This window comes from Bacillus rossius, chromosome 2 (assembly GCF_032445375.1).
Source record: "Bacillus rossius redtenbacheri isolate Brsri chromosome 2, Brsri_v3, whole genome shotgun sequence".
In the NCBI taxonomy this organism is placed as follows: Eukaryota; Metazoa; Arthropoda; class Insecta; order Phasmatodea; family Bacillidae; genus Bacillus; species Bacillus rossius.
Genome location: NC_086331.1, coordinates 84,802,682 through 84,828,438, shown reverse-complemented (window position 1 = coordinate 84,828,438; position 25,757 = coordinate 84,802,682). Strand labels below are relative to the sequence as shown.

The 25,757-nt window shown below is 33.5% G+C and overlaps 1 protein-coding gene across 12 annotated transcripts in view; it reads right to left on the bottom strand.

The window, feature by feature from the left end:
* The window catches only part of LOC134529422 (aspartyl/asparaginyl beta-hydroxylase), a 191,283-nt gene that overhangs the window by 18,656 nt on the left and 146,870 nt on the right, over positions 1–25,757 (bottom strand). For 5 of the 12 annotated variants that reach the window (XM_063363480.1, XM_063363483.1, XM_063363482.1 and 2 more), the window contains 4 exons: positions 19,480–19,717; positions 7,075–7,180; positions 4,653–4,887; positions 1,916–2,043 (listed from right to left, as the gene is read on the bottom strand). In XM_063363480.1, coding sequence (XP_063219550.1) covers positions 1,916–2,043; positions 4,653–4,887; positions 7,075–7,180; positions 19,480–19,717 — 707 coding nt within the window. Of the gene's footprint in view, positions 1–1,915; positions 2,044–4,652; positions 4,888–7,074; positions 7,181–11,656; positions 11,774–19,479; positions 19,718–23,874; positions 24,539–25,757 lie in introns of those variants that run through there. The other 7 variants (XM_063363487.1, XM_063363488.1, XR_010074571.1 and 4 more) reach the window with 6 other exon arrangements.

The window sequence follows — 25,757 nt, the reverse complement described above, 5'->3', positions numbered from 1 at the left end:
ACTGTATTTCGATACCATGCCATTAAGCTTTTTCAAACAGTTTTAAATGCATAGTGAATTAAATTACTAATGTACAAGAACTGCACCTACAACGAAATATTACCATTTAATATGGCATATCTTTTAAATGACCACTTTTTGACAATGCAGAGGCTGAGCCATGTGGGACGCCTAAAGCGCCCACATATTAATTATCTTTCGTAAATCGTAAGTAGCGTGCACAACCATGAGAGTGGGCCAGGTCCTGTGGTCGGACACAATGGGGGAATTCGAATCTTGCTCTCACACGGATCATGTCATGGCCCTATAAACTAGTCTCCTCTAGGTTCATGTGCCCTTCCATCAGGTGGCGCCCTAGAGGATTGATTAATAACATTATCAGTAATATTCACAACCACCTGAACATGGGTCTTAAAAATAACATACTTCTCCTACAAAATTATGTTATAATCATTAAGTCCATTAAAGATGGATGTAAAGCTACATGTTAAATATTAATATTGTTATGAGTTAATGTGGGAAGAAAACTGGGTTCCTAAGGTATAGCCCGATTAATTGGTTCAGTTTTATTTATTAATAATGTCTACACCATAAATTAAATTAATGCACTCAAGATCTCTGTCCACAAAAATTAGTCTTACACTGGTCATTGAAACATTAACACTTTCCACTGGAACTTGGCTCGTCAGTGACACACTCTTCTGTCCGCCTCTGTCCGCTTCCTTCGCACACTCACCCACACCGCACCGCAGTACAGTCCCCAACTATCGCTCGTCGCACCCGACTGGCTCACCAGGCCTTCACTCATAGGTATTGCCTCCCAATAGGTCCGGTTCGCTCACCAAGGGTCACTTGCCCTCTTCACCTCTCGCTGATTGCACGGGTATCGCCAGTATCACTCCTCAAGGGGAAGACTCGATCGGAACTCTCGCGATGGCCGGCGTTGCTGCTTTTATACTCTTGACAGACTTTCTGGAACCGACTGGGGGTTTGGAAGTGTCACGTCACCTTGGGCCGACTCGACACCCGAAAAGTTCAGAAAGGCAGCATTTATTCATGCCACTCCGTGCAGCGCCCTCGGGAAACCCACAGAATACCCAGGCTGCTAAAAAAGTCATTGACAATGGCCTGAGGCGGGAAATTGCAAGGGGTGTGGGAGGGGGAAGGGGGTAGTGAGGATCCTTGTAATCCAGACAAGCAAGTGTGGCATGCCTTACATCAGTGAATGGCACGTGACGTCAGTGGGCGTGCGGGACCGCCAGCCAGTTCCAAACCTGGCGTGTGTCGCGTTCATGTTTGCCTTTGTAACAATATCATGCCTGCATACACTTATGACACTGTGTACGTATATGACTGTTAGTGTGTGAGAAATGGGGAGAGATGTGCATCATACACATACATGAGCTCATGTCCACATACATCTAGATACACACAAATGCACATAAACATACACATACACAAGAAGATATAAGTTTATGTGAGAGGCAATGGGTGGTATTTTTTTTTTTTAAATTCATCTTGCAGGCTAAAATATTTCCAAAATTTGAAAAGTTCATTTCATATGCCAATTAGCTTTTTAGATATATTTAGAATTTTTACTCATGCTTATATATACACACACACACATATACACACACATACACACACATACATATATAGTTTGTAATTATTTTTCCTTATTGGAGGAATATCTAACTCTTACTCATTTATTGTACTTTTTTTTATGCATAAAACTGTAAATATATTTTTCTCAAACAGCGTTTGTTACGGCTATAAATGCATATCAAGCAAATTAAAAAATAACTTAAAAAAAAAACACCCATTTCCCCCACACTTACCCTAGCAGCCCATTTTTTCCCTTCAAAAAATAGACTAAACTAATAAGCACAAGTATAATGACAAACTAAAAACTTACTGAAAATCTTGACTGTATGTTGTTTCCTCGAGTGACCACCATGGTCTTGAAGTCAAACGATTCACATTGTAAAGGGAACGTTGGTACTTTGATAAAAACAGACCTTTAATCACTCCTTCTTCATGTACCTGAAATAAAAATTTTATTCCTTAGAGCAATAACTTGTCAGATATAAAACTCTGGGTAACAATCTTTAAATTATAAGTTGTTACATAATGTTATTTAAAATACACATGTATGTATTGCAAGGTTAACACAAGCTGTAATCACAAAAGCACGACAGATGCAACGCAACAATCAACTGTATTGTTCAAGGTGGTTGTTTGTCTATTTTTCTGGTATTGTTACAATTAGTGATAAAACAGATATCTGGTAACTATTCGGTATCCGGTCTATCCAGCCTAAATTTACTATCAGGCTGAATACCTATGATAATAAGCGAGTATCCGGCCGGATACCAGGTTGAAAAAAAAAAAAAAATAAATATAAAATTTAGGTACTTAATTTAATCCACATAACAAATCTTACTACCAAAATTTCATTTTACAACATAAAAATTAGTACTCGTACTGCACTAAGGGCTAATTACAGTGAATGATACCAATTTCTCTGTATTAAGAGGTAACAAACAGTTTCTCATGTCTTCATAGACACAGCCAGCTTCAGAAAAAGGTTTTTTGCTGTACACGCTGCTGCAGGGTGCTTGGCAATTTATAACAAGGTAAAGCTTGTTCTAGGAGTCAGATGAATCCGGTTCTTTCTAATATGGATAATGGCTCGTCTAGTGAATTATTTATGTTATTAAATAATGGTATTTCTTGGCTTTTGCGTCATTTACATCCCAAAGCCATTTCCTTTCGAACGATTCTGTCATAGTCAATAGCTTTTTTGCCGATACTGAAGACGAACTTGTTCCCGGGATGACTAAAGGCATTGTAATAGGTATGACAGCGGATGGATCTTTGTTCATTGCATGGAATTAATCTGGATGTTTTATTTTTATATGAGTTTTCATGGCAGAAGTACCTAGAAAAAATAGGATAGAATCAACAAAACTCTCCTACAAACATACCTGACCAAAAGTAATTAAAAATCAAAAACTAGGTGTAAATGATTTTGTTGTTATCTTATTGTCTGTGTGAGTCAGAAGTTTATTCAAAAACCATGTTTTATATAACAACATATAAAATTTACACCAATAACGTTAAGAAAATATTCTTGAATCATATTTTTTTTCATATTATGTAGGTACATGCCATGAAGTAATTAAAAACCAAAGAAAAACGATAAGCTTGTTTTGTTTGGTACATACCTGCTTTTTTCCTTCACCACCACAAAAAATTTTAAGAGTGCATAACAAACAAACAGCAAACTTTTTATTGTCAGTGTTATATCAAAATATTCTCATAAAGCCAATCTTTTCTTTACGATGTCATTTTTCGTTGCTAAATCTGTTTAGAATTATGTATATTAAAAAATACTTTTAATAACCTCAAACTACAATAGCATGTTTTTTAATAAACTCGAATGATTGTGTATGCAATCAATTCAACAAGTCAATGAAACACTTCCTAACTTTGCTCATGAATGAAAAGACCCGAATTTACCAGAGTCCACCTGATCGTTCCTGCGCCACCTACGTGAGCTCGCTTATTACGATGCGTCAATCGGCAATGTTCTGCCGAATATCCGGCTATCCGTTTCATCACTAGTTCCAATTGTCTCGTCTGTTAGCTCACTGTGTTCATGTGTCATGATATTTGTTTTGACTAATTCCTTTCATGGAATTCTCTGTGCTGTCTATGTATTTACACATGCTGGTTTTTCTGTGTGTTTGTGCATTCATTTTTTTGTCCAGTCTTGTGGTTTCTCTATAAACTATGACATACAATGAAAATCAGCAATGGCGTATGTCCATTCAAATGTTTTAAATCAGGCTATTCTTGTTATTTGAATCTTCAAACCAGAATCCCATTTTTCTTGATCCATGCTGAAATCATCAAGCTTGGAGAAAGCTTGCAATTTCTGCTGTTAACAAGAAAAGTGGAATATACTAGCTGAACATTTTTTATGCAGTTTAGAAACACAAAATGGAATAGAAAGTTAACATTTAACAACAAACTATATATAACAATTCTTGCAACACACCATAAATATATAGAATTAAGTTGAACATTATTCTAAGACTAATCTTTACAACATATTCAATAACTTTTTATAGTCTACAATCAAGAAAACACAAAATCCTTCTTACTATCGTAACTAAATTATATATTAAAAAGTAATTTTTTTTTGACAATTTACAGTAACTACATTTTTCAGTTTATTAACACGAGCTTACCACGTATTTTTAACAAAGAACTTTACAGGTTATTAAAACATACAGCATCATTTGGAACTGTTACTCAAGCTTTTGTAGAATTGGATCCCTCAAGCTTATTTTAATGACTCCGGAGAAAATTTTCCTAAAAAATAATTTTAAAAAAAATTTGTGTGGAAATATGTAAATTAATGCTCAAAATGGAGAAACTTACTACTTAAAGTTTCAATGAACTTATGAGAAAAATGGAAAATTTTAAATGTTAACAAACAGTCCTTGAATATCAGTCTAAACTCATTTGCTGGGATACCAAACTAAAACTACTATATGTGATTACTCCATTTTAAGTATAAACATTTAAAGAAATAAATAATAAAAGATTTAATAAAAGTATAAACTGAATTATTAGACATATACCTTTAAGGCTTCTTCTTTACGGTTAAGTCTCAAAAGAGCATCTCCCAATTGGAAATAGTATCGACCATCTATAGTGCCAGGCTCCCCACTTGCAATGCCTTGCTGCAAATATGATACTGCTGGTTCTATGACATTATCACTAGTCTTCAGTATAAAGCCATAGAGTACCATAGCAAAACCATTATTTGGCCATTTTTGCAGTGTATGTGACAGTACTTGTTTAGCTTCCTGAGCCCTTCACAAAACCACAAACAAACATTGTGCAATGTTAATGCCAAACAAAATACACAATCATGATTAAAATACATGTGCAAAAAAAATTAAATTATTATTAAATGTGGCAACATCAATCTCATTTTCACACAAAATAATGTTAGTAAAAAACTACAAATCAGCAATAAAAATATTTTCATAGGATGCTACTGCAGACCACATTAAAAAAAAAGCTCAGATGGTTGCTAAATGTTTGACCATGATTTTGCACTATTTGATTATTTTTGAAATAATGTCTGTTTTAAATCACATTAATCAATCACTGACCAAGTTTTTTTCAAACAGGAAAGGACAAAGTTATTTGGGTGGATGTTTGTGTTGGGTGTGGTTGCATGTATTTATGTGTGCACAGGATAGTTTGTGGTGGAGCTAGCTGTTCTTGGACAGTTTTGCACCAATTGTCATGGATAAATTCCAAAAATTTAAAAAAAAAAAATTAAAAAAAAAAAAATATGAAGATAAAAAATTCACAGAAAACAAACAAGACTGAATCAGTTGATGTCGGACAAACACAACCAACGATGAAACTAAACATGTATTATGGAAAACACCACGATGACAGCACGGACAAAAAATTTTCAACCTCTAAATATCAGACAGCACAAGAATTCCGTTGAAGGAAATTAGTCATTAAAATTAATGAGAATATTCCAAAAAATATATAATAGAAAATTTAATAAATGATATTATACTAATAATACTAAATCATTTAAATTTCAGGTACTTAAAAATACAAAATGCAATAAAATAAATCAAAGTGTATGTCTCTCTTTCTCCCGAAAACCAAAACCCACCCGCATGTGCAGCTTTTATGGCTTCTTTACAATATATAGCAATGCGTGTGCATCAGTGTATAAATGTAATAATATTCAATAATAATGATTTTCTGACCCTGCCAACCACTTAACTACCTCAATGTCTATTGGGTTTTTGTTTAATTGATCATGTTGTATTTTACAAAATCAAAGGTTGTATTAGTGGTAGTAACGATGATGTGATGACCAATAGACCCGCTAGCACTCGCTTGACCCCAGTCATAATTTGTGGGTCACTATAGCTAGACAAGATGCATGCTGCTTGTCTAGCCCCTTTGTTCACACCCTGTCCAAGCCCTGAGAGAAGCTGGCCACACAGTTCTGTGACTATTTCTTACACAGTTCAGTCAGTTTTTGTTATGGCGTAGAGCTAATAAACCTACAATCCACTGGAGTTGACCAACTATTTTGCGTGTTACAAATAAAGGGCATAAGCGCAATGTGCAGACATGTGGCATGTCTGAAAAATCCATGACTGGTTATTTGTGCCACATCTGATATAACATCTCCCCCCACTCCCCATACAAGCTTACAACGTGGAAGATACTGTGTTGAATCTCTTTTTGGTATAACGGATGTCTTTCCAACTAGCCATTCCGGGTATTCATAAACATAATCACTCTAAGATATTCTCATTTTTGAATTAACTGGTAAATCCCCTCTCTCTTGCTAAAACCCTTGAACTACTTACATTGGCACATTTTCCCTTCTTTGCGGCACGATAAATATGCTCAAGGAAATACATTAGAGACAAGGGGAGATGAGAAGAGAAAGCATTTGATGCAATGAATGAGTGGAGAGAATGGGAGAATTTCGAGAAAACCCACTAGTTTGCTGCAATGTTCACCAAATTTATCATTTACGAAAATCCAGGTTTAAACACCCGCTGAGGGGATGGAACCCAGATCACGATGATGGCAGGCGAGTAGTCTAACCAATCAACCACCAGCGCCTACCTTCTAACAGCAATGGTCATATAATCATTATGCTGATTTAAACATGCTCATTTTAAAAAGTGGCTAGTGGGAGACAGCACCCACAAAAAGCAGCAGTATTGTATCAGAACTAAAAGTTAGACACTAACTTCTAAGGAATAAGTTCAGCTACTTTTGTATAAAAAAAGTACATACTATAAAGGATCATTTATTTCTAGCAATTTATTTCATATACAATATGCCTAGTGACATTTTATTTTAGAGATGCAGGCGGTACAAATTAAAACTTTTTTTAAACTATATTTAATTATCACATCAACTTGCAAATAAATTGTTAAAATGCTTACTACTTACTGTAAAAAAAAAATTTAACTTGCTACCAGATGCAATTCTACTCACTTGTTCATCGTAAGGTATGTCACCGCCAGTTGGTTCGCATGATTTGGATCGTCTGGAAATCGGCTCATCAGTAAATTGTGAATAGGAACAGCTTTTGTGTGGTGACCTACATAAAGCATATGCATATACAAAACACTCTGCAAAAATCAAAAATACCCAAATATTGATAACATCCAGACCATTAAAAAAAAGTTCATTAAAAAAGTTTTAGTATGAGAGTCAAGTTTAGGGGTAGTATATAAAATAGGTAAATAAAGTGAAAAAATTATATATTGTGTGTATAGATTATAATGTTAACATGGCATCCATAATGTAGGTGTCTCGCTATATTTCTACTTACAATTCAGGAGTATCTCGTACATAACGTAGAATGAAAACACAAACGTTTTCAATCATTAATATGCATTATTATTTAAACAAAATTTAATTTCTACCTAAGTACATTTGATGCTCTACATTTTTTGTTACATTTAGATATTATTTACATGAATTGAAAACAGTCATCTGTACTGACTTGATATAAAGTGTGATTCTGATTTATTTTTTCCACCAGATTTTATTTGGGCTTAACATTTTGTCGATAACGAGTTCATTTGAAACAGTAAAACAAAACTCCAACAAGAAATATTATGAAATTAATCGGCTGTGGCCCAGAGCTGCCAACCTCAAATCACACCCATCAGTAATGACAATTATATGAAGAAAAAATTACGCGTAAATAATGCACAATAAATTTTTCCTGGGGAATTATGACATACACAAGATAAAACAAGGGAAATAATATGAAAAAAAAAAAAATGAAAAATATAGGCCTATGTATATGAATACAATGCAAATTAATGAATAATAAAAAAAAAACTATTTGAATACAATCATCTGAATATGTAAGAAATGTCAATAATTTTACTGGAAATTTTGAACTTTCAATTCAAAGTATTCAAAGTAAAACTTGTGAACAACTGTCTTTTTATTTGCTTATTTTATCCTGGTTGGATTAGAACTGCCTTGTAAACAAACAACAGAAGACAAACAAAAGAAATTGTTTACAATAACTCTGCGTTCTTTACTTTCGTTTCTTCAGATGTAGCGAAAAAACGACGATAAAGATTTATTGCTCTTCATGGCTATAAAATGTTCCACATGTTTCTTTTATTCAATATGCCATCTACAGTCATCCCTTCCACCATGTGCAATCGAAAAGTCACACGTGCATACATTACAAAACACGTGGTGTTCCAAAACATTTGAAGACGACAAGCATGGCCATTCTTTTGAATAGTTTAGGTCGAAAGTTCTGAAGAATTGCGTTTTTTCCCCCCAGAAACACTTTTGTACTGTCACACGCTTCATTTCTACAACAGGCACGGAAGGACAAAACACTATCAAAAAACATAAAAAAATTTCACGTCTGTAGACACGACAAAAACACTATAATGAAAAAAAAAATGGCTTTAAAAAAAAATTAAAACAACACAGGTTAGCCAAAGTACCGTACAAAAATTATTGTGATGTAAGTAGCCAAAAAACGAAAAGTCAGAGAATATGTACTAGTTGTGTCGTACAAAGGACGTAATACCATTCCATTATTATTTCAAAACACGAGAATCAATCTACTTATTTCGGCAGTACATGCGCACACATACTATTTCCGTTATTTGCGCAACCACGCGATATATTCGAACTGCGTTCACGAAACAGCACAGCAGAAACTGAATCTTTTCCGTTTCAGTGCAGCACAAAGCCTCGTTTCCGTAATAAACCAGCGATGTTCCGTAATTCCGTGTTAAATCCGTAATGGTTGGCAGCTCTGGTGGCCTACAGTAATGAGGAACCATGGAGTGACTTAGAAAACCATGGAAAACCAGACCTGGTTTTGAACCCAGTCCTCTGGATTGAAAGACACCGTGCTTTTGGTACAGCAAGGTATACAAATGTTCGTCAACTTTAAGCAGAACATGTTCTGTGCCATGGCAAAGTGCGAAGCCATCCACATATATCATCAAATTCTTTTTAGGCTGGTCCACAAGAACACTGTGAAGCCTACAGCCCTGATGGCCACAATATTTACTACTGAGCAGTAACAGTGCAGAAGTACAAATTCACCACATCCGACACATATATATCTTAAATCATTCCTGCATGATTAATTAACTACTTTTTTAAATCATGTATGTATAAGATCACTTTTCAATAATGTTCAAAACTAAAATGAAACTGATATTTCCTAACATAACAGCTAAAATTTTAGCACATTTTCCACTCAAAAAATGATATTTAAGATTTTACATTTGTGTCTGTATGCCTGTGTTAACATGTGTAAGAATGTGAAATTATCTGACCCATAACTGATTTCAATAAAATTCTATATTTTGCAGTTTTTCAAGGTCTACTTTGTAACAACTCACAATCGTGCCTGGCTAAGACAACTGTTACTTGCACAAACCAAAACACTTAACGAAACTCAAAGACCGTTGCAGGTAGTAGGGTGCAGAATTTTGTTAATGACTGTTAATTGACTTTAAATTGTTCACAATAATAACCAAAAAAATCCTAAATGAAATTCTAATTTTATTCTTATTGATGATAAAATCAATAAATGTTCCTTACTTGGTAAATCCAGCAGAAAACACTCACTTTCGTCGACCCTTGCTCACTCTGAGCCTTCATGAAATTAAGTCCTTAGTGACTCCATTGTCTAAGTACGCAGATACACGTGAAATAAATCACGGTGGGCCAGCGGACCACCCGGGCATACGCCGCATGTTTGGGGCCTATCAATTCTAGTCAAAAGTCCAAAAATTGTAAAAACAACTGGTTGAAAACTTAATTGCAGCACGGCCCCATCACCCAGATGTGAAGTTGTCCCTACTTAACAGCTCATAATATTATACTTGTGAGCCGCCCCCCCCCCCCTCCCCACGCAAGACCACTCAGCACAGTACTTGAGCATCGTCAATGAAATTCAGCACATCACAAAACATTTGGAAAAATTTCAGTTAGGTGGGGACTTCCCCGAAATACTGCCTTATGACTGGCTGCAAAATTTATTCTTACAATTAGTGATTCCCCTCTTTGAGGGCTTCCCCTCGCTGTCGCAAGTCTCTTTCTCTTATACGTTCCGTTTCTTTCTAAATTAACACAGAATTCGGGGATTACTGTCAGATATTCTCATGGTATGGCCTAACATCTATCTCTCTCTTACACAGGATGCAATAAATTAACTTCTTTCGGCACCACACACAATACTCACTGTTTTAAAACCACTTAAAAACACGTGCATAAAATTATTAATATTATAAGCGCACAGTGAAATGCAATAAAATACTGAAATTCACTAACAAATAATACCCCAGCCAGCAAAATTAAAGCCAATAAAATTATAGCAAATTTGATTTAAAATAAAACACATTAAAATTAATTATAAGAATATTATCAATAATAAAATATAAGTAGGAAAAACTAGGTCACTACAACTTTGAAGGATATATAATCAATCAGCCAATCCTTTCAATCAGCTGATCCTTTCTGAACGACAAAATATAATATTTATTCTTTAATAAATTCTTGTGAAAAATGGGGAAGGCAGGGTCTTGCAACGTTACAAGTTTTTTAACATTAGTATGACTGGTCAAAATCTGGTAATCAAATACTAAAAATAAACTTAGGCCTTAAATAAAATATCCTGCAATAAGAAAAAAACACAAATCACATAAAAATACTTACAAGACAATAAGGTTTCTAATTTGATTCTCCGTATGGATTATTTTTTAATATTAATTAAAATTTTTAAACACTTCTATTTTTAGTTTAACTATGATAATTAAATACTTCAAATAAATATATCTCAATGCTAAATTACAACATAATCTGCAAAAACTCCAAAAATATGCTATGCATGAAAAAAGTAATTTTAAATACTTTACGAAATTACTGAAATTTTTAAGAAGAGTCAAAACCACTATAATAATTCTGATACAGCATTTAATTTAAATAGAAACACTTAATGAATATCTTTAAAATATTGTTTTGAAAAATTATAATAAACCATAATTTAAAAACTTTCATTATTAGCTACTTTTAAAAATTTCTTCATAAAACAGTTTAGGTTAGTATCCAACACAAATTTACTCTTTACTTAGAAATTAAATTATATAGTCTGCAATAACTTAAATTTTTTTAATCATTCCCAAATATCCTGTGAGTCCTGTTTAATAAACGATGGCCAAAATATATTTATCAACGACTTGAACCATTTTACCTGTTTGACAATTGACCTTATTTAAACTGTTAGTAGACTCACTGAAATCGAGATTTTCTATAACATAATCTTTTTTTAAATATTTTATAACATAATAAACATATTCAAACATACATCAATAAAAAAAAAAAAAACTTTAAGCTAAAAATTGCTATAAACTTATTACAAAATATAATTATGAAAAAGCATATCTGAGACAGTAAAATTGTGCTCACAATACTATAAAAAACCATATAAATGACAAAAGAAGTAACAGGAAATTGTGCAAGACCATGCTGAGACCAACAACACACACAACTCATAAAACAGGAGATTATCACTCACAGATGCACACTTATCACCAAGATTTGCCATAGTGTGTTAAGAAGTTTAACGGAGAAACGGGTCTAGCTGTACCTGTGGAAGTCCACCAGGATGCAGTGTACACTCAGACAAGGCCTCCTAAAGGATGTAAATAAAAAAATTAAAAATTTTCATTATGCAAATGGGGAGAGTCAATTTAAAAATTTTCCAAAATATTAAAATGTAGCAATAATAAAAACTGAAAAAATCTTGTTCATACAACATTAGTTCATTCAAAAATGAACATTAGTATAAATAAGTACTATTGGAACGAAAGACAACCTCATCCACATGATAGAAACAGTTATGCAATGGGGAGCTAACTTGAGAAATGAACTGTAATTTTTTAAATTTAGGAAATTGGTTTTAAAAAAAAAATGATAACTGTGAATTACTTTGAATAAGAACTAATCTGTAAAATAATGATGTAAAATTATGTGGTTGTGATGGAAGTATAATATTTTATTTGTAAAACTGTGAAAATGGCTGCAAAACAAACAAGTATTTTTTTTTTTTTAATTTAGTTTGTGAATGCATAACTGCATCCCTATTTAATTAAAAAAATGTATCAAAATTATTTTCCCTCTACTGAATGAGTTTCAAAATCGATTTAGATGCAGATGTTGAATTTGAATTGAGAGAGCACATTAAGGCTCAAGGAAAAATAATCGGTAGATGTGGATGTACAAAATAAATTGCATCTTTTTCAGAAAATTGCTTGGAACCATGAAATGAATGAGAGCATCCAACAGTCCTTCACATGATCACAAAACTTTATCACAACAAGTTCAAATATTTCTCCTTCATACACATCCTGAGTTTGAAAATAAAGTGAACATTGGCTATGAACATTTACATGTACTCAGCAAAATACTTGCATATTTTTATTTGTGAATAGAAGCTTTCATAAAAGTGCCCTTTCTTTTAAATAATTGTGATACATTTTAGAAATAAAATTTTTTAATTCTATCAATATTAAAAATAATATAATGAAAGAATAAAAATAGTAAAGAATATGAGAATGCAACCTTCTTGTTTATGCTCTCAAACCAATTTTCAACCATTCAACGACTGTGAGTGAGCTTGTTTAAACTGGATGGTGTTATGCAAAAAGGAGTTAACCCACAAAAGTGAAAAAAATGAGTTATTGACATAGCTGAGTTGAGAAAATGCCATTCTTTAAGAAGCAAAAATGATTTAAGCAACATTCTGTATTAATGTGCCATGTAGTGGCGCAAGTGTCAACCCACTGTCACGATACTGGCCATTGTGTATTAAGCAAAAACCAGTTAACCCTCTTACTCACGCTTTTACAAGTGAAGTGTTGTTTGCTGGTAAATGAAAATCATTCAACCCATTTACGCAAATGTTACAACACCATTATCGAATAACGGTGGTTGTAGTAATACCTAATACATCGCAATGTTTAATTGTGTTGTGGTGATAGCTGATTAGTCAAAGGTGAGTACTTTCACAAAACGTACATGTGATGTTCTAGGTTAAGTCTTTATCATAAGCACTTGAAGACGTGAAGGCTGTGCATGGTTTAATGACTCAATGTGCATAATGTAGCTTTTCTGCGCTACCAGTGGTGCAATGTTTTATTATAAATTAAAAGTAAACTTTTGGTGTAATAAAAATAGATTGTAAGTGATAGTGGCTTAACTGGTTTTTACCTAATGTCGTATCCACTGTGTTTGTGGTTTAACTCATATTGGCATAATTATATTTACATACGTAATGACACGAGTCCATTTGTAAAACCACTATTGCTGTGTAACTGAAAAATCGTTGCATAACAAAATCGTCACAAGAAACATTCAGTTTTCGGTTCTATTAACACCTCCCATCACTGCCTTCAAAATATATATTTTGGAGTAATATACTACGTTTAACAGTTTACAAAATAATTCTATATTTCAGTCAAAATAAATATATACAGTACTTATAATAGTTTATGAAATAAAACATTTATCATTCTTATGTTGGGAATTCAAAACAACACATCTCCACGATGTAAAAACCTAATACAGGCAGTCCTCTACTTTCACACCTTTAACTTTAAGACTGCCTGTACTATATTACATCTGCTATGCTCTCAAGATAAACCTATAACAGAATAATATATTTACTATTGTGGTATGCACTGAATTGGTTGGTAATAATTGTAAAAATGATTTGTAATGGGAACTGTATTTTTCATTTCAGATGTCAAGGGGACAATACATGGTGGATCAGACTTTACAGCTTCTGGAAACAAGTGAACATCTGAAAGTGAAAATGAGAGATAAAGAACTTATGGTGCCAAAAGGTGGAACGTCAGTGTTAGATGCACAGGGACAACACACTTTTAAAGCTACTAATGAGCAGGTTAAAGGAATAGCAGTTGAGGAGACAGAGGATATGCTGATTATAGGAACTACAGGAAACGACAATGGGATAAACATTAGCAAAGATTTCAGTTCTGATACAGATCAACAGACATCGGACATGGTGGAGCAAGCATTACAGCTTCTGGAAACAAGTGAACATCCGAAAGTGAATGTGAGAGATGGAGAATTTATGGGACCAAACGTTGGACAGTCAGTGTTAGATGCACAGGGACAACATACAGTAGAAATAAATCCAGGTCCTGGTAATGAGCAGGATAAAGAAATAGTGGTTGAGGACATGGAGGATATGGTGATTATAGGAACTAGAGGAAAAGACAATGGAATAAAACACAGCAATGAATTTAGTTCTAATACAGAAGATCTTGAATCTTCAAGTTCTGGTTTTGGTCCAGCTGAATCAGATAGCAGTACCACAGATAATGAATCTCGGCTCTTGGAAGGCCGACCATCATGTGGAAGGAAACGAAAGCATCCCGACCAGTCAAGAAAAGACAGTAAAAAACGATCTAATAAGAACGAAAAACATTTCAATTGTAGAGATCAGGAAGTTGCTCCTAAAGAATTTAATACTACGTTTCACTGTTGCTGCAAAAGAAAATGCACACATATTGTATCTGTGGAAAAACGCAGAAGGGCCTTCAGTCAGTTCTGGAAAGCGGGGTCATTTTCTGGTCGATGTGGTATTATTAAACAAAACGTCAGAGGTTGAAAACAAGAAAATATATTTTTGGTAAAACTGAAGTGTGCAAAATGGCATTTCTAAAAACCCTACAAATAAACCAAAACCGTGTTGATGTAGCCTTGCAAAAAAGAAAAAAATATGGACGTTATTTCAGATATAAGGGGTACAAAGAGTGGTGGTAAGAATAAGCATTCCAAAGAGAAAGTCAAGGAAGTTATACAGCATATTGATTCCTTTCCCAGATATGTTTCTCATTATTGTCGAGCTGACACTGATGCCAAGTTTCTTAATGAGGACTTAAATCTGAGTACAATGTATGAATTGTACAAAAGTAAATGTAATGATCCAGTAAGTCTGTCATTATATAAATTCTTATTCTACAGCAAATTTAATTTAAGATTTAAATCACCGAAAAAAGATACATGTCTGATGTGCGATACATACTTGGCACTTAGTAAAACCTATGAAGGTGATGACTTACTTGAGCTGAATAGACTAAATGAAGCCCATTTACAAGCAGCAAAAGATTTAAAATGTGAAATGAACAAAAACTTGAAAGAAGCACAGACCAGTAAAGAAGTCGAAACCTTAACTTTCGACCTGCAGAAAACCCATCCACTCCCAAAGTTGCCAACAAATATTTTATATTACAAACATCAGCTCAATGTATACAATCTTGGCATTCATGTAGGGAGCACAGAAAAGGAATATTAAATGTATGGCTGGAACATGAAGCTGGTCGTTGGACACAGGAGATAGGATCGTGTCTTATGAAATACCTAAAAGAAAACATTCAGCCACCTACAAAGAAACTTATTCTATGGTGTGACTCGTGTGGGGGACAGAATCGTAGCATAAGGCTTGTACTTCTGCTTATCTATACACTACAGAATCATGTATCATTGGAATCTATCACAATGCAATTCTTGCTGTTGGGCTATAGTTTCCTACAAAACGACTCAGAATTCGGAGATGTGGAATGTGCTCTTAAAATACAATGACTGTATACAGATACTGACTACATGAATGTCATGAAATCCTATAGAAAGAAGAAAAAGTTCACTGTCAACTGAGTGAGAACTGATGACATGTATTCAGTAAGCACTTTGGAAGCTGGCATCACTAATCATAAGATTTATGTAAATAGACAGAAAGTAAGTTAGCTTTCTACCTATGAAATCCATTTGAAGAAAGACGAACCAACTATGCTGTTCATGAAACAAAGCATAGCTCAGGAAGATTCACAAAAAGTAGATATCACGAACAATAAGAAAGGACGAAGGGCATCATTGAAGGATGTACAATTGCATCCTTTGTGGCCAAATGGAAAGGAGTTGTCAAAAGAAAAGATTAAGGATTTGAAAGATGTTCTCAAATTAGTTCCAAAAGATGCTCAGAGTTTTTATAACTTCTTGAAGAATGTACAACTAGGTAACTTTGTTGATAACATTGAAGGTTTTGGCAATGACATGAGCATTGGTTATGGTGATGATAGTGGGGATGCAGAAATGTCTACGTCTGCAGAGTAATTTCCAAGACTTCCTCATGATATACTTTTGACATGTAGCATATTTTCCTGTTTTGGTTAGGAGTTTTCATTTTCATTAAAATGTTTGCCTATAACAATCTTTTGAACATTGGTGACTTTCCTTTGTTAATGTATGTGTTTGAAAGACTACGTAATTATCGTCATTATTACAAGATGTAACATGTATATTTTATTATTATAGTCAGTTATTTAATTTTTTATGGCATGCAAGTGTATTACATTTTAAGTTCTACAATATATTATTATAATAAAACAAGCAGTGGTGGCTTAACATATTTCCATAATTCATGATACCTATAATGATGTTAAGCAAAAACCAGTCAACCCTCTTTTTTTATGCCCTCTGTTTGTGACATATTGACATTCACATTGAAACCATGTGTAAGGTGGTGTACTATGTCCATACTTTGAGATAATGTAGTTAAAAATGTCTTGCCATGTGTTCATGATTTGAGAGATAGCGTTCAACTTTGAACTCAATTTACTCAAATCTACGTGTTGGTGGGTTGACCTGTTTTTGCATAACACCATCCAACTATACATCATACTTTGCTTGTTAATGTTTGATTTCATGTAACATATAATTTCAATGAACCCAAATTGTGTTCACTACACCTATGTACCTCGGGTAAACATTTGATTCGGCATATGTCATTTATGATGTCACAAAACAATGGCAAATGGAATCCACACAACCTGCCGGCCTGCTGATGACCCCAAAGATTAAAGTTGGCCATCATGACATGTACAGCAGGCCGGAGTGACGTCAGGTACAATAAAATTTCGGAATAAGATAGCAACACGTCCAAGGACCGTCCTACTGTACCAGGGATTTAAATCATTTCAGACTAAAAAAAAAAAAAGTTTAAACTCTTAAGTGTAAATGTTGAGAAAATATACTTTGTTATTTTTTTATTGGTTTAATGATAGAGCCAGTTAAGTCTGCAACTAACAATTTATGATAAGATATACATTTTTTACATTTTTCCATAACATAATACTATTGACACATGAGAGAAGGAAAAGTCTCAACTTGATCATCACGCCCAGAAATAAGAATAACTCTTCTGAACAGTATTTTGGCAAAATTACATTCTTCACAAACCAAAAATTTTTTCCACTGTAGTAGCTCATCTGTGCATGAAAGACAATTCTGGACATTTTGGAGTCTTTTATACCATAAAAATGGTTGGAAGCTGTACACGAAATTCAATCAATAGAAAATTGAAATATATATATATATATATATATATATATATATATATATATATATATATATATATATATATTTATTTATTAAGTTAAGATTAACATCTCGAAAGAAATGTCTCAATAGGTTGGGTTACCTTTGTATGTATTTAAAATCATATTCACTCTATCCCTCTACGTCCAAGCTTAAAACCTTCTGTAAAATCTTGACAATGCAAATTCGCAAGGACTATAAAGGTATTTGGTGATCAGCCACAATTTTCAATATGGCCCTGGTTGTTAAAATTAAAGATGACGAAACTATGACGTCGACCGGGGCTACGCCCTCCCTAATCCCGATGTGCCTCACGCCGTCGCCACCCCTCTCCTCCCACCACCACCCTCTATTTCCAACCTCCCGCCCCGTGTGCAGGTGTGTGTGTGTGCATGTGAGGCGCCAACAAGAGGCGGGAGTAAAGTCTGTGCCACGACCCCTTTTATTTTATTATTCAATTTTTAGGTTTACCTAACTGTCTTTTCTTTAAATAATATTCCCTAAGTGTTTATGTTTTAAGTGCTAGTTGTAAGGACGGCGCAGCGCCCCACGCGGCCGGCAATGGAACTACCCGCAACTAGTTTGAACCATAATCATAATTAAAATAATCAATACTCAACTTAAATAATTAAGGAAACTTTGTTATAATTTTATTAGAGAATTTTTAGTGTATGTATTTGTTTTAGTTAAAATATGTATTAATAAATAACATGAGAGACTAACGGTAAATCCAGCGCTTTCCGGCCGCCATGCTGCCCTGGCCTCTTCAGTCGCTTCCGTTAGTCACCCGGGGTAGGATGCTTGTCGAGCACCGCGCAACTTCATATTTTTCTTAATCAACTGATCTTTTAACATCCGCCGGACTTTTTATCATTCTTAAACCTTTTTTGTATCTGCGAGGCCTACTCCGGGTGGCCGACTCGTTTTAATAAATATTTAAGTTCAATTCGAACATTTAATCACGAACCGCGTCCTAAACTAACGAGGCCAGGCCACGAGGTGACCTGGTCAGCCTGTAAACTTATTCTCTCCCGCCGTTGGCGTTTTAACAGTTTCATAGTGTATGTAGGTGTAGCGCGATTGGAGACGTGTTGTAACATTGCTGAAATAAAAGGAATACGGCGAACGTGTGATTTTTAGTCGAGTGACCACGTGTCCCTGCTCCTGAACCTCGAGGCGTGTGGAACGCCTGAAGAGCCCACTGTAACGATATCGCGTGCTAAGGGAACCGAGCCTAGCCCTACACGGGTCACGTCACGCCCTGAAGAGAGTCACCGCCGGGTCCACGTGCCCACATCAAGTGGTGGCGCCCACTCCGACAATTAATTTGTTTGTTCCCTTACCTCCCTAGTCACGACAACTACATTAAAGCAGAGCTGCCAACAAATATCAAACTGTATTAACTATCACTGGTTTTTTGTAATATAGAAATAAAATTTTAATATGACCAAAAATCTGGGTTTGTCATAACTTGTAAAACTAGCACATATATTGTCTGCAAAACTGATACATAAAATTCCTGGTGACAGCAAGTAATTCAAATATAATTCCAGTTCTTTTTCCATGATGAAAATTCATGGATGTTTACCGCTTTTCCACAAATTCAAGGCTAGTGGCCACCCTGTCAATTTATCATTATCAGGTAAATATTGTACAGTTTTCTAGTAATGCTTGCTCTTTTTACATAGTAAATATTATAGCAGACACAAAAATAATGTTATATTAGCCCATGTTAATTGTAAAAATAGTCTAATGTAATTTTCTTCTATACAAGAACTCTTATGTGACATAGCCAAGAGTAATTGTAAACAACATAAGCCACATGTCATCAAATCAAATGGGGCTTAGCAATATCATAGAAATATAAAGGAAAAAATATATAATTTCTTAATAAGCAAACAAAAAACAGAAAAATGTTGAAGTAAGATATCAAAGTACCTCGAAACAATATCCGGTTGATGCAGCGATACGCAACTTTGGTGAACATCTCATCGGACAGTTGAAAGCCTAATTTCAAAGTATCATGATATGCAGTTATTGCTTCATCAAGAAATGTGTTGCTTCTGCGCTGTTCTGCCAGGCCATCTAAGCTTTGTGCGATGCCATGCATGACCTCGGCAGAATTCGGTGACTCGACGAGAAGTGCTTGAAAATGCTTCAATTCTGCCTCAAAGTTCTGTCACCAGGAGGGAGGAAGTGACAACAAATAGACAAAAAATGGAAGGCAAATGGATAGTAAATTAAATGCTAAATAGGAAGAAAGTAGAATATTATTGGCACCCAGTTATTCAGTTACAATATGATTCAAATTAACATGCATTCATTAACACACATAATTCAAATTTGATTAAAAAAAACTGACCTCATAATGATCAACATTCCTTTTCTTGTTAATGGTAACACACACATGTAAAATGCTTGAAAGCAAAACTACAATAAAAACAGAGCTAGGAAAATTCCTCACACACAACAAGCAAAGAATATTTACAGCAACAAGATATTCAAATAATTATAAAATAACAGTATAAAAATACCAATAGCCTCACAACTGTTTTCCAATTTTTTATCTACATATTGATGGAAAATGTGGGTGCAAGTAAATAAAAAATTTGAAAACAGAAGTAAAATTGTATAAAGAGTCCACTGCAAAAATGAAGGAATGTCATGAAATTGTTCAAAATGAGTTAAAGGTTTAGATCTAGCATCACAGGAAGCAGAAAACCACACATGATAAAGCTGCAGAAAAAAAAAAGTGAGGTATACAATTTCATATTTAAATGTTGAAGGATCAAAATAAACTTAAAAGGGAAATTTAAAAAAAAAGTATAAAAAAGGGAAACTCATGAGGTGACAATGGCACAAGACTATCACATGACCTCACAAGTGATTGTAAATTGAGAACATATTTATATGAATATGGGTTTATGTTGTTGTACATTGTAAAAATAAGATAAACTCTACATAAAATATTATCAATTTTATTCCCAGTGGTTAGGACACATTATTGATTGTAACAGTAATGTAAGTTACTTGCTATGCTTATTTTTCCATTAATGTTGAACAACATTTTTTGTTAGTTTTTAAGTTTAAAATAACTTCTAAGACTGGCATCTTCAGGAGACAGTAATAGTGAGTTTACTCGTGTAAACAAAATACACCATAGTACAAGGAAACACAAAAGAGGAGGTAGAAGAAGCCACGTCATAAAGAAGCAAATGTCATCCACCTACACATGAAGCTGGATTTGACTCCAAATGTCAGTTCATTAATGATTTTGAGGTTATTCCATGCCACAAGCTCAAATGCTTTATGTATTAAATACGTTATGTGCTGGGATTTGTGAATGAACAAGATGGTATAAAAAACTTTGTTTAGAGGTATAAGTCATTAATTTAATGACAAAACCTTTACTAAGAAATTACTGAAAATTTCACAAAAGTCTCTGAAAACTACTGGCATAGCACTGAAAGATAACAAGGAAAACATGATCACAAACACTGTAGAAGCCTAAAGACATCATGCATAATATGGTCAACTAGCATCTTATTCAAGGGATGGAAACATTGTAAGAGTAGAAAGAAAAAAGTGGAAGTATTTATATGCCGGATGTATTGAATCGTATTAAAATTATATGACATGTACAAAAGAGAAAATCTACCACCTGTAACATATGCTAACAAATGCTAACATTAAGCTATCTATCTTCTTCATCATTCATATTGCTGAAGTCCTGACGAGAAAGACAGCACTCTTAAGCTGAGCAAACACGGGCCGCGGAAGGCGATGCAAGTTCTCAGGGAAAAACACTCTGAGCCCTATGCCTAATCGCTACGCCACCACGGAAATAAATAACATCGGAAGCATTAACCCTGTTCATAAATACGGGGAACAGCTTAGAAAGGGGGTCTACACCTTCGTCTTTGTTGTGGTCACGACAGAAAATGGGCAGTCACATGCTGAGCTCCGGTGAGGCTGGACTATGGTGCTGGTGGCAAGAAACCGCTTGAGAAAATGCAGCAGATTGGAGTATAACCACAACGGGAGGCATGTGACAGACACTTGATATTATTTATTTGCTGCTGCCATGGTTTAGGTGATTTCACCACTGAGGTAAAGCAAATAGAAATATTGTATTTGTGGTTTGGATAGGGAAGTAGTAATAATGTTACCAATGTCAATGTTCCCTTACACTTTCTGAGTAAATTTTGTTTTAATATGAAGGGTTAGCTGCAATTATTATACTTGTTAAACAATCTATTATTATATAAAACTAATAATACCAATCTCATGATTCATTAATACTCTCCGTAACATAACGCTCCCATTAATAACACAAACTACCATAAATAATCAATCTGTAACACTATTTAACAAGAATATATTTTCTAATTGGCAAAAAAAAAAAAAAAAAAAATAGAGTGATTTTGTGGACCAAATGCAAGAGAATATAATAAGAAGCTCCCATTCAAGAATTGTTCTGACATATAGTCACCTATTTTATTTGCAAGGTTACCTGCATCATCCTTTTACGACTTTATTTCTTGCTAAAATGAGTTTCATTCCTCCATCATTAAATACTTTCGTTAATGTTGATTGATGTTCATTATTAAATGAGACTGTTTATTAAAAGCTTCAGTTTAATACACTCATTTGTGCAATGTTTGTTCACGTGTATAAAAAACATGTTTTATTTAATTATTATGTAGCACTTTAACATACAGTAGTTGCAAGGTTACAAATTCATTCCCTAAATATTATAGAATTTGACATTTCTCTTTCTGGCAGTGGAATTTTCATACACTAAAGATACTTATTAGCGAAATCAGAAATTTACTACTACAAAGCCAACTACCAAAAACTAAGACTTAAAAATTTGCAGCTAAATACAGCAAATAAAAAATTATATAAAATTTATGAATATAATTATGAAGTACTAAAAACTGTGCATTTCATAACTTGATGAGGCACTTAATTTTAATGTTACCCATATGTTGCAGTTATAAGAGCTAACAGTTACTGAAGTGATAGCAAGAGACAGAATTTATTGTTAATGTTCAGACTAAGCAAAATAAAATTTTTTAGTAAATAAAACATTTAAGTTAAAATCTACAACAACAAACACAACTTACCCAAAGGCACCATTAAAGAGAATTCTCATCCTTGCAGCAATAGGAAAAAACAAACATTTCATCAATATCACACATTATTGAGATGCACTAACAATATGAATCATAACTTAAAAAACTTCACACTTGTAGGGTATTCACAAATCCAAAACTATCAGAAAGGTTATTAGTGTTATAAATAATTATAACTCCAAATCCATGCAGTAAATGAAAACTTACTAGTTTCTAAAATGTATACCACATAAACATGATTTAATGTTACATCATCATTTTTCAAAATTTTATCTACAAAACATCATGACTAAGTCACACAGATCTGTGACAAAAATAAGTTTTTATGAATAAACTATGGCATATGTGAGAATTTCTTGTTCCATGTTTCATAATGGGACTCTCTGTTTTTAATGTTGAATTATTGGGTGAAAAGGGCAGCTAGCAGTGCAAACTAAATCTATATCTACACAGCCAAATATCTCTAACATACAACCTGATATTAAAACCTAACATTTTACACAAAACTTGATATAACACCTACACTGTGGAGGTCTGTGAAAGCATGTTACTTGGAACCATACTTGCAACAGCACACTAGGGAAAATAATGCAAAACACATTGATCAAATAGATGAAGAGGAAAATTACTAATAAGTGTTATGGTGATTGGGTGCCTGAGAAACCTTTATTTGAGATTATTGATATCAATACAATATGAACATAAAACTCCAAGGAAAAATTTGGACTCCACCCAACTATATATATATATATATATATATATATATATATATATATATATATATATATATATATATATATAGAGAGAGAGAGAGAGAGAGAGAGAGAGAGAGAGAGAGAGAGAGAGAGAGAGAGAGAGAGAGAGAGAGAGACAGGATATCAACATTTTATGCTTGAGAAATATATTTTTTTATTATTATCTCTCATTTCTTGTACAGACACTAAGGGCCATTTAAATAGTCAGACTAGTGAAGTCCAAGCAAAAAACTTGACATATTAATCAAATGGAACAATACTCCACTTCACCTCAAGTCACGACTGTGCAAGCCAGCCTAAGGTATCAGGAAACCAAAACACTGTACTACCAGATGAAACAATCAAAAGAAAATTTTTGGAAAATGAAAACAAAGACTTTATGATTTTTCTCATAATTTTGTATGTATTTAATATAAAATTACAGAAATTAAATTTAAAACTTTATTTTATTTTTTAGTTTTGATTGAACTTCATTTCCTTAAAGCTTCAGTAGAATGTGCCAAACCAAACTGTTATGACAATCTTGACACAAATACCTACTAGAAAGCAAAATAGTGGGAGGATTCCTATTCTAATACACACAAATGTGTATGTGTGACACATTTCTAGATAATCAAAGAGAAAGCACAACAAAAATTTGTTAAGTTAAATACTGTACCTATAACACCTCAGAATTTCAATTATAGGTTTGCTAAGTTTTACTGCAAAAGAAAATTATTTCACTCAATAGGCTGCAAAACACACAGTGTGCACACTAAAGAAACTAATAAAAAATATTCTGAAAATCTTTTACTCATGAGCACATTACAAATTCACCAAAAACCAAGGTGGATAAAAAGGGCAAAATAAACATTCAAACCACTAAATGAAACTATTGAACAAATATTATAATTGGTTGTTAATGTTATTTAATGTTTGTAATTTTCCAACAGTCCTAAAAAAAACTCTCAAAATTTTAGTATGCAAGCAACAAAAACAAACACAAATCATAACTAATGATTTGGATGTTCCTTAGACTGTTAGTTGACAAAAACCATGAAAGCTGAGAAAGTATGATGACCAAAGGAAGGAAAATTCTAAGAAAGGATTTTAGATGCCTGGCTCCTATAAACAAGACAAACATAAAAATGATTCATTTAGATGATTTTTAGTTTTCTCACTTAAGATAGACATATATAAATGATCATAACATATCTAAACAATGAATTCAAATACAGGAAAAAAAAATAAAACTAACAGATATAAAACAATCTATAATGCATAAATGCTAAAAACTATTTAATAACCACTAAAAAGTTTTAAAACACAAAACAGTACTATGTATTTATAAATCAGTTAACCTAAATAAAACCCAGATAAAAACTTATTTCATAATACTCAAATTTTAGCATTAGCTATTACATAAATTCAAATTCTTTTATAGTTTCAGTTACATCCGCACCTTGATGTAACGCCCTTAATTCATTCCAGGAAAAGAGAATGCTACTCAAAACAGCGCTAGTAAAATACTTTTTCTCCCATAAAAGAGTATGATAATCAAATTCATTTGTTTACCAGCAAGAGAAGGCTTGTTTACCATCATTTTAATCAAGACACTGGTCCCATAATATCAAATACATTCAAATAAATATTTCAATATATTCTGAGATTAAACATCCTTAACTTAAATTTCAACATAAAAAAATACATGGGTGGCATTTTTTATAAACAGGCCTTGAGCATAACATTTCCTAAGTGGGCACTTACAACATTTCTGAGTTATAAAATAATCATGTTATCAATACAGAAGTTATTTTTAATTCCTTTAAGATTAAAGAAGCATAAACTTAACATTTCCTATTAACAAGAAAGATTATTTAACCTGTTAATGTAATTCCAGACACTATTAATTAATAAAGTATGTGAGCATGAATCACTCCACATGACTTGTTACTAGCGCATCCTTTTGATATTCCCTGAAAGCTTCTGGCAATTCACACCAGAGATATTGCTGACTTCCGGGAAGGCGTAATATATACCACTGTAATATCTTAATTGATTTAAAGAAAATAGTCAATGAAGAAAGTGAATAGCTAGTGTGGAAAGGGTAACATATCCTTTGTTCATTTGTCATATAATTAATTTCTAGCATTGTGTTTAACGCTTCACAAGTGCAGTTGTAATTATGTGCACACAGATATAAAATTCACATGGATGAAAAAGAGTGCTACTTTGAATTATGACATAATTTATTAGCATAGTTACTTCAAAACCACACAAAGTGAACAGCGTTACTTCAAGGGGCAGGTGTACTTTTATAGTTCAAATATTATAAAGTGTTATT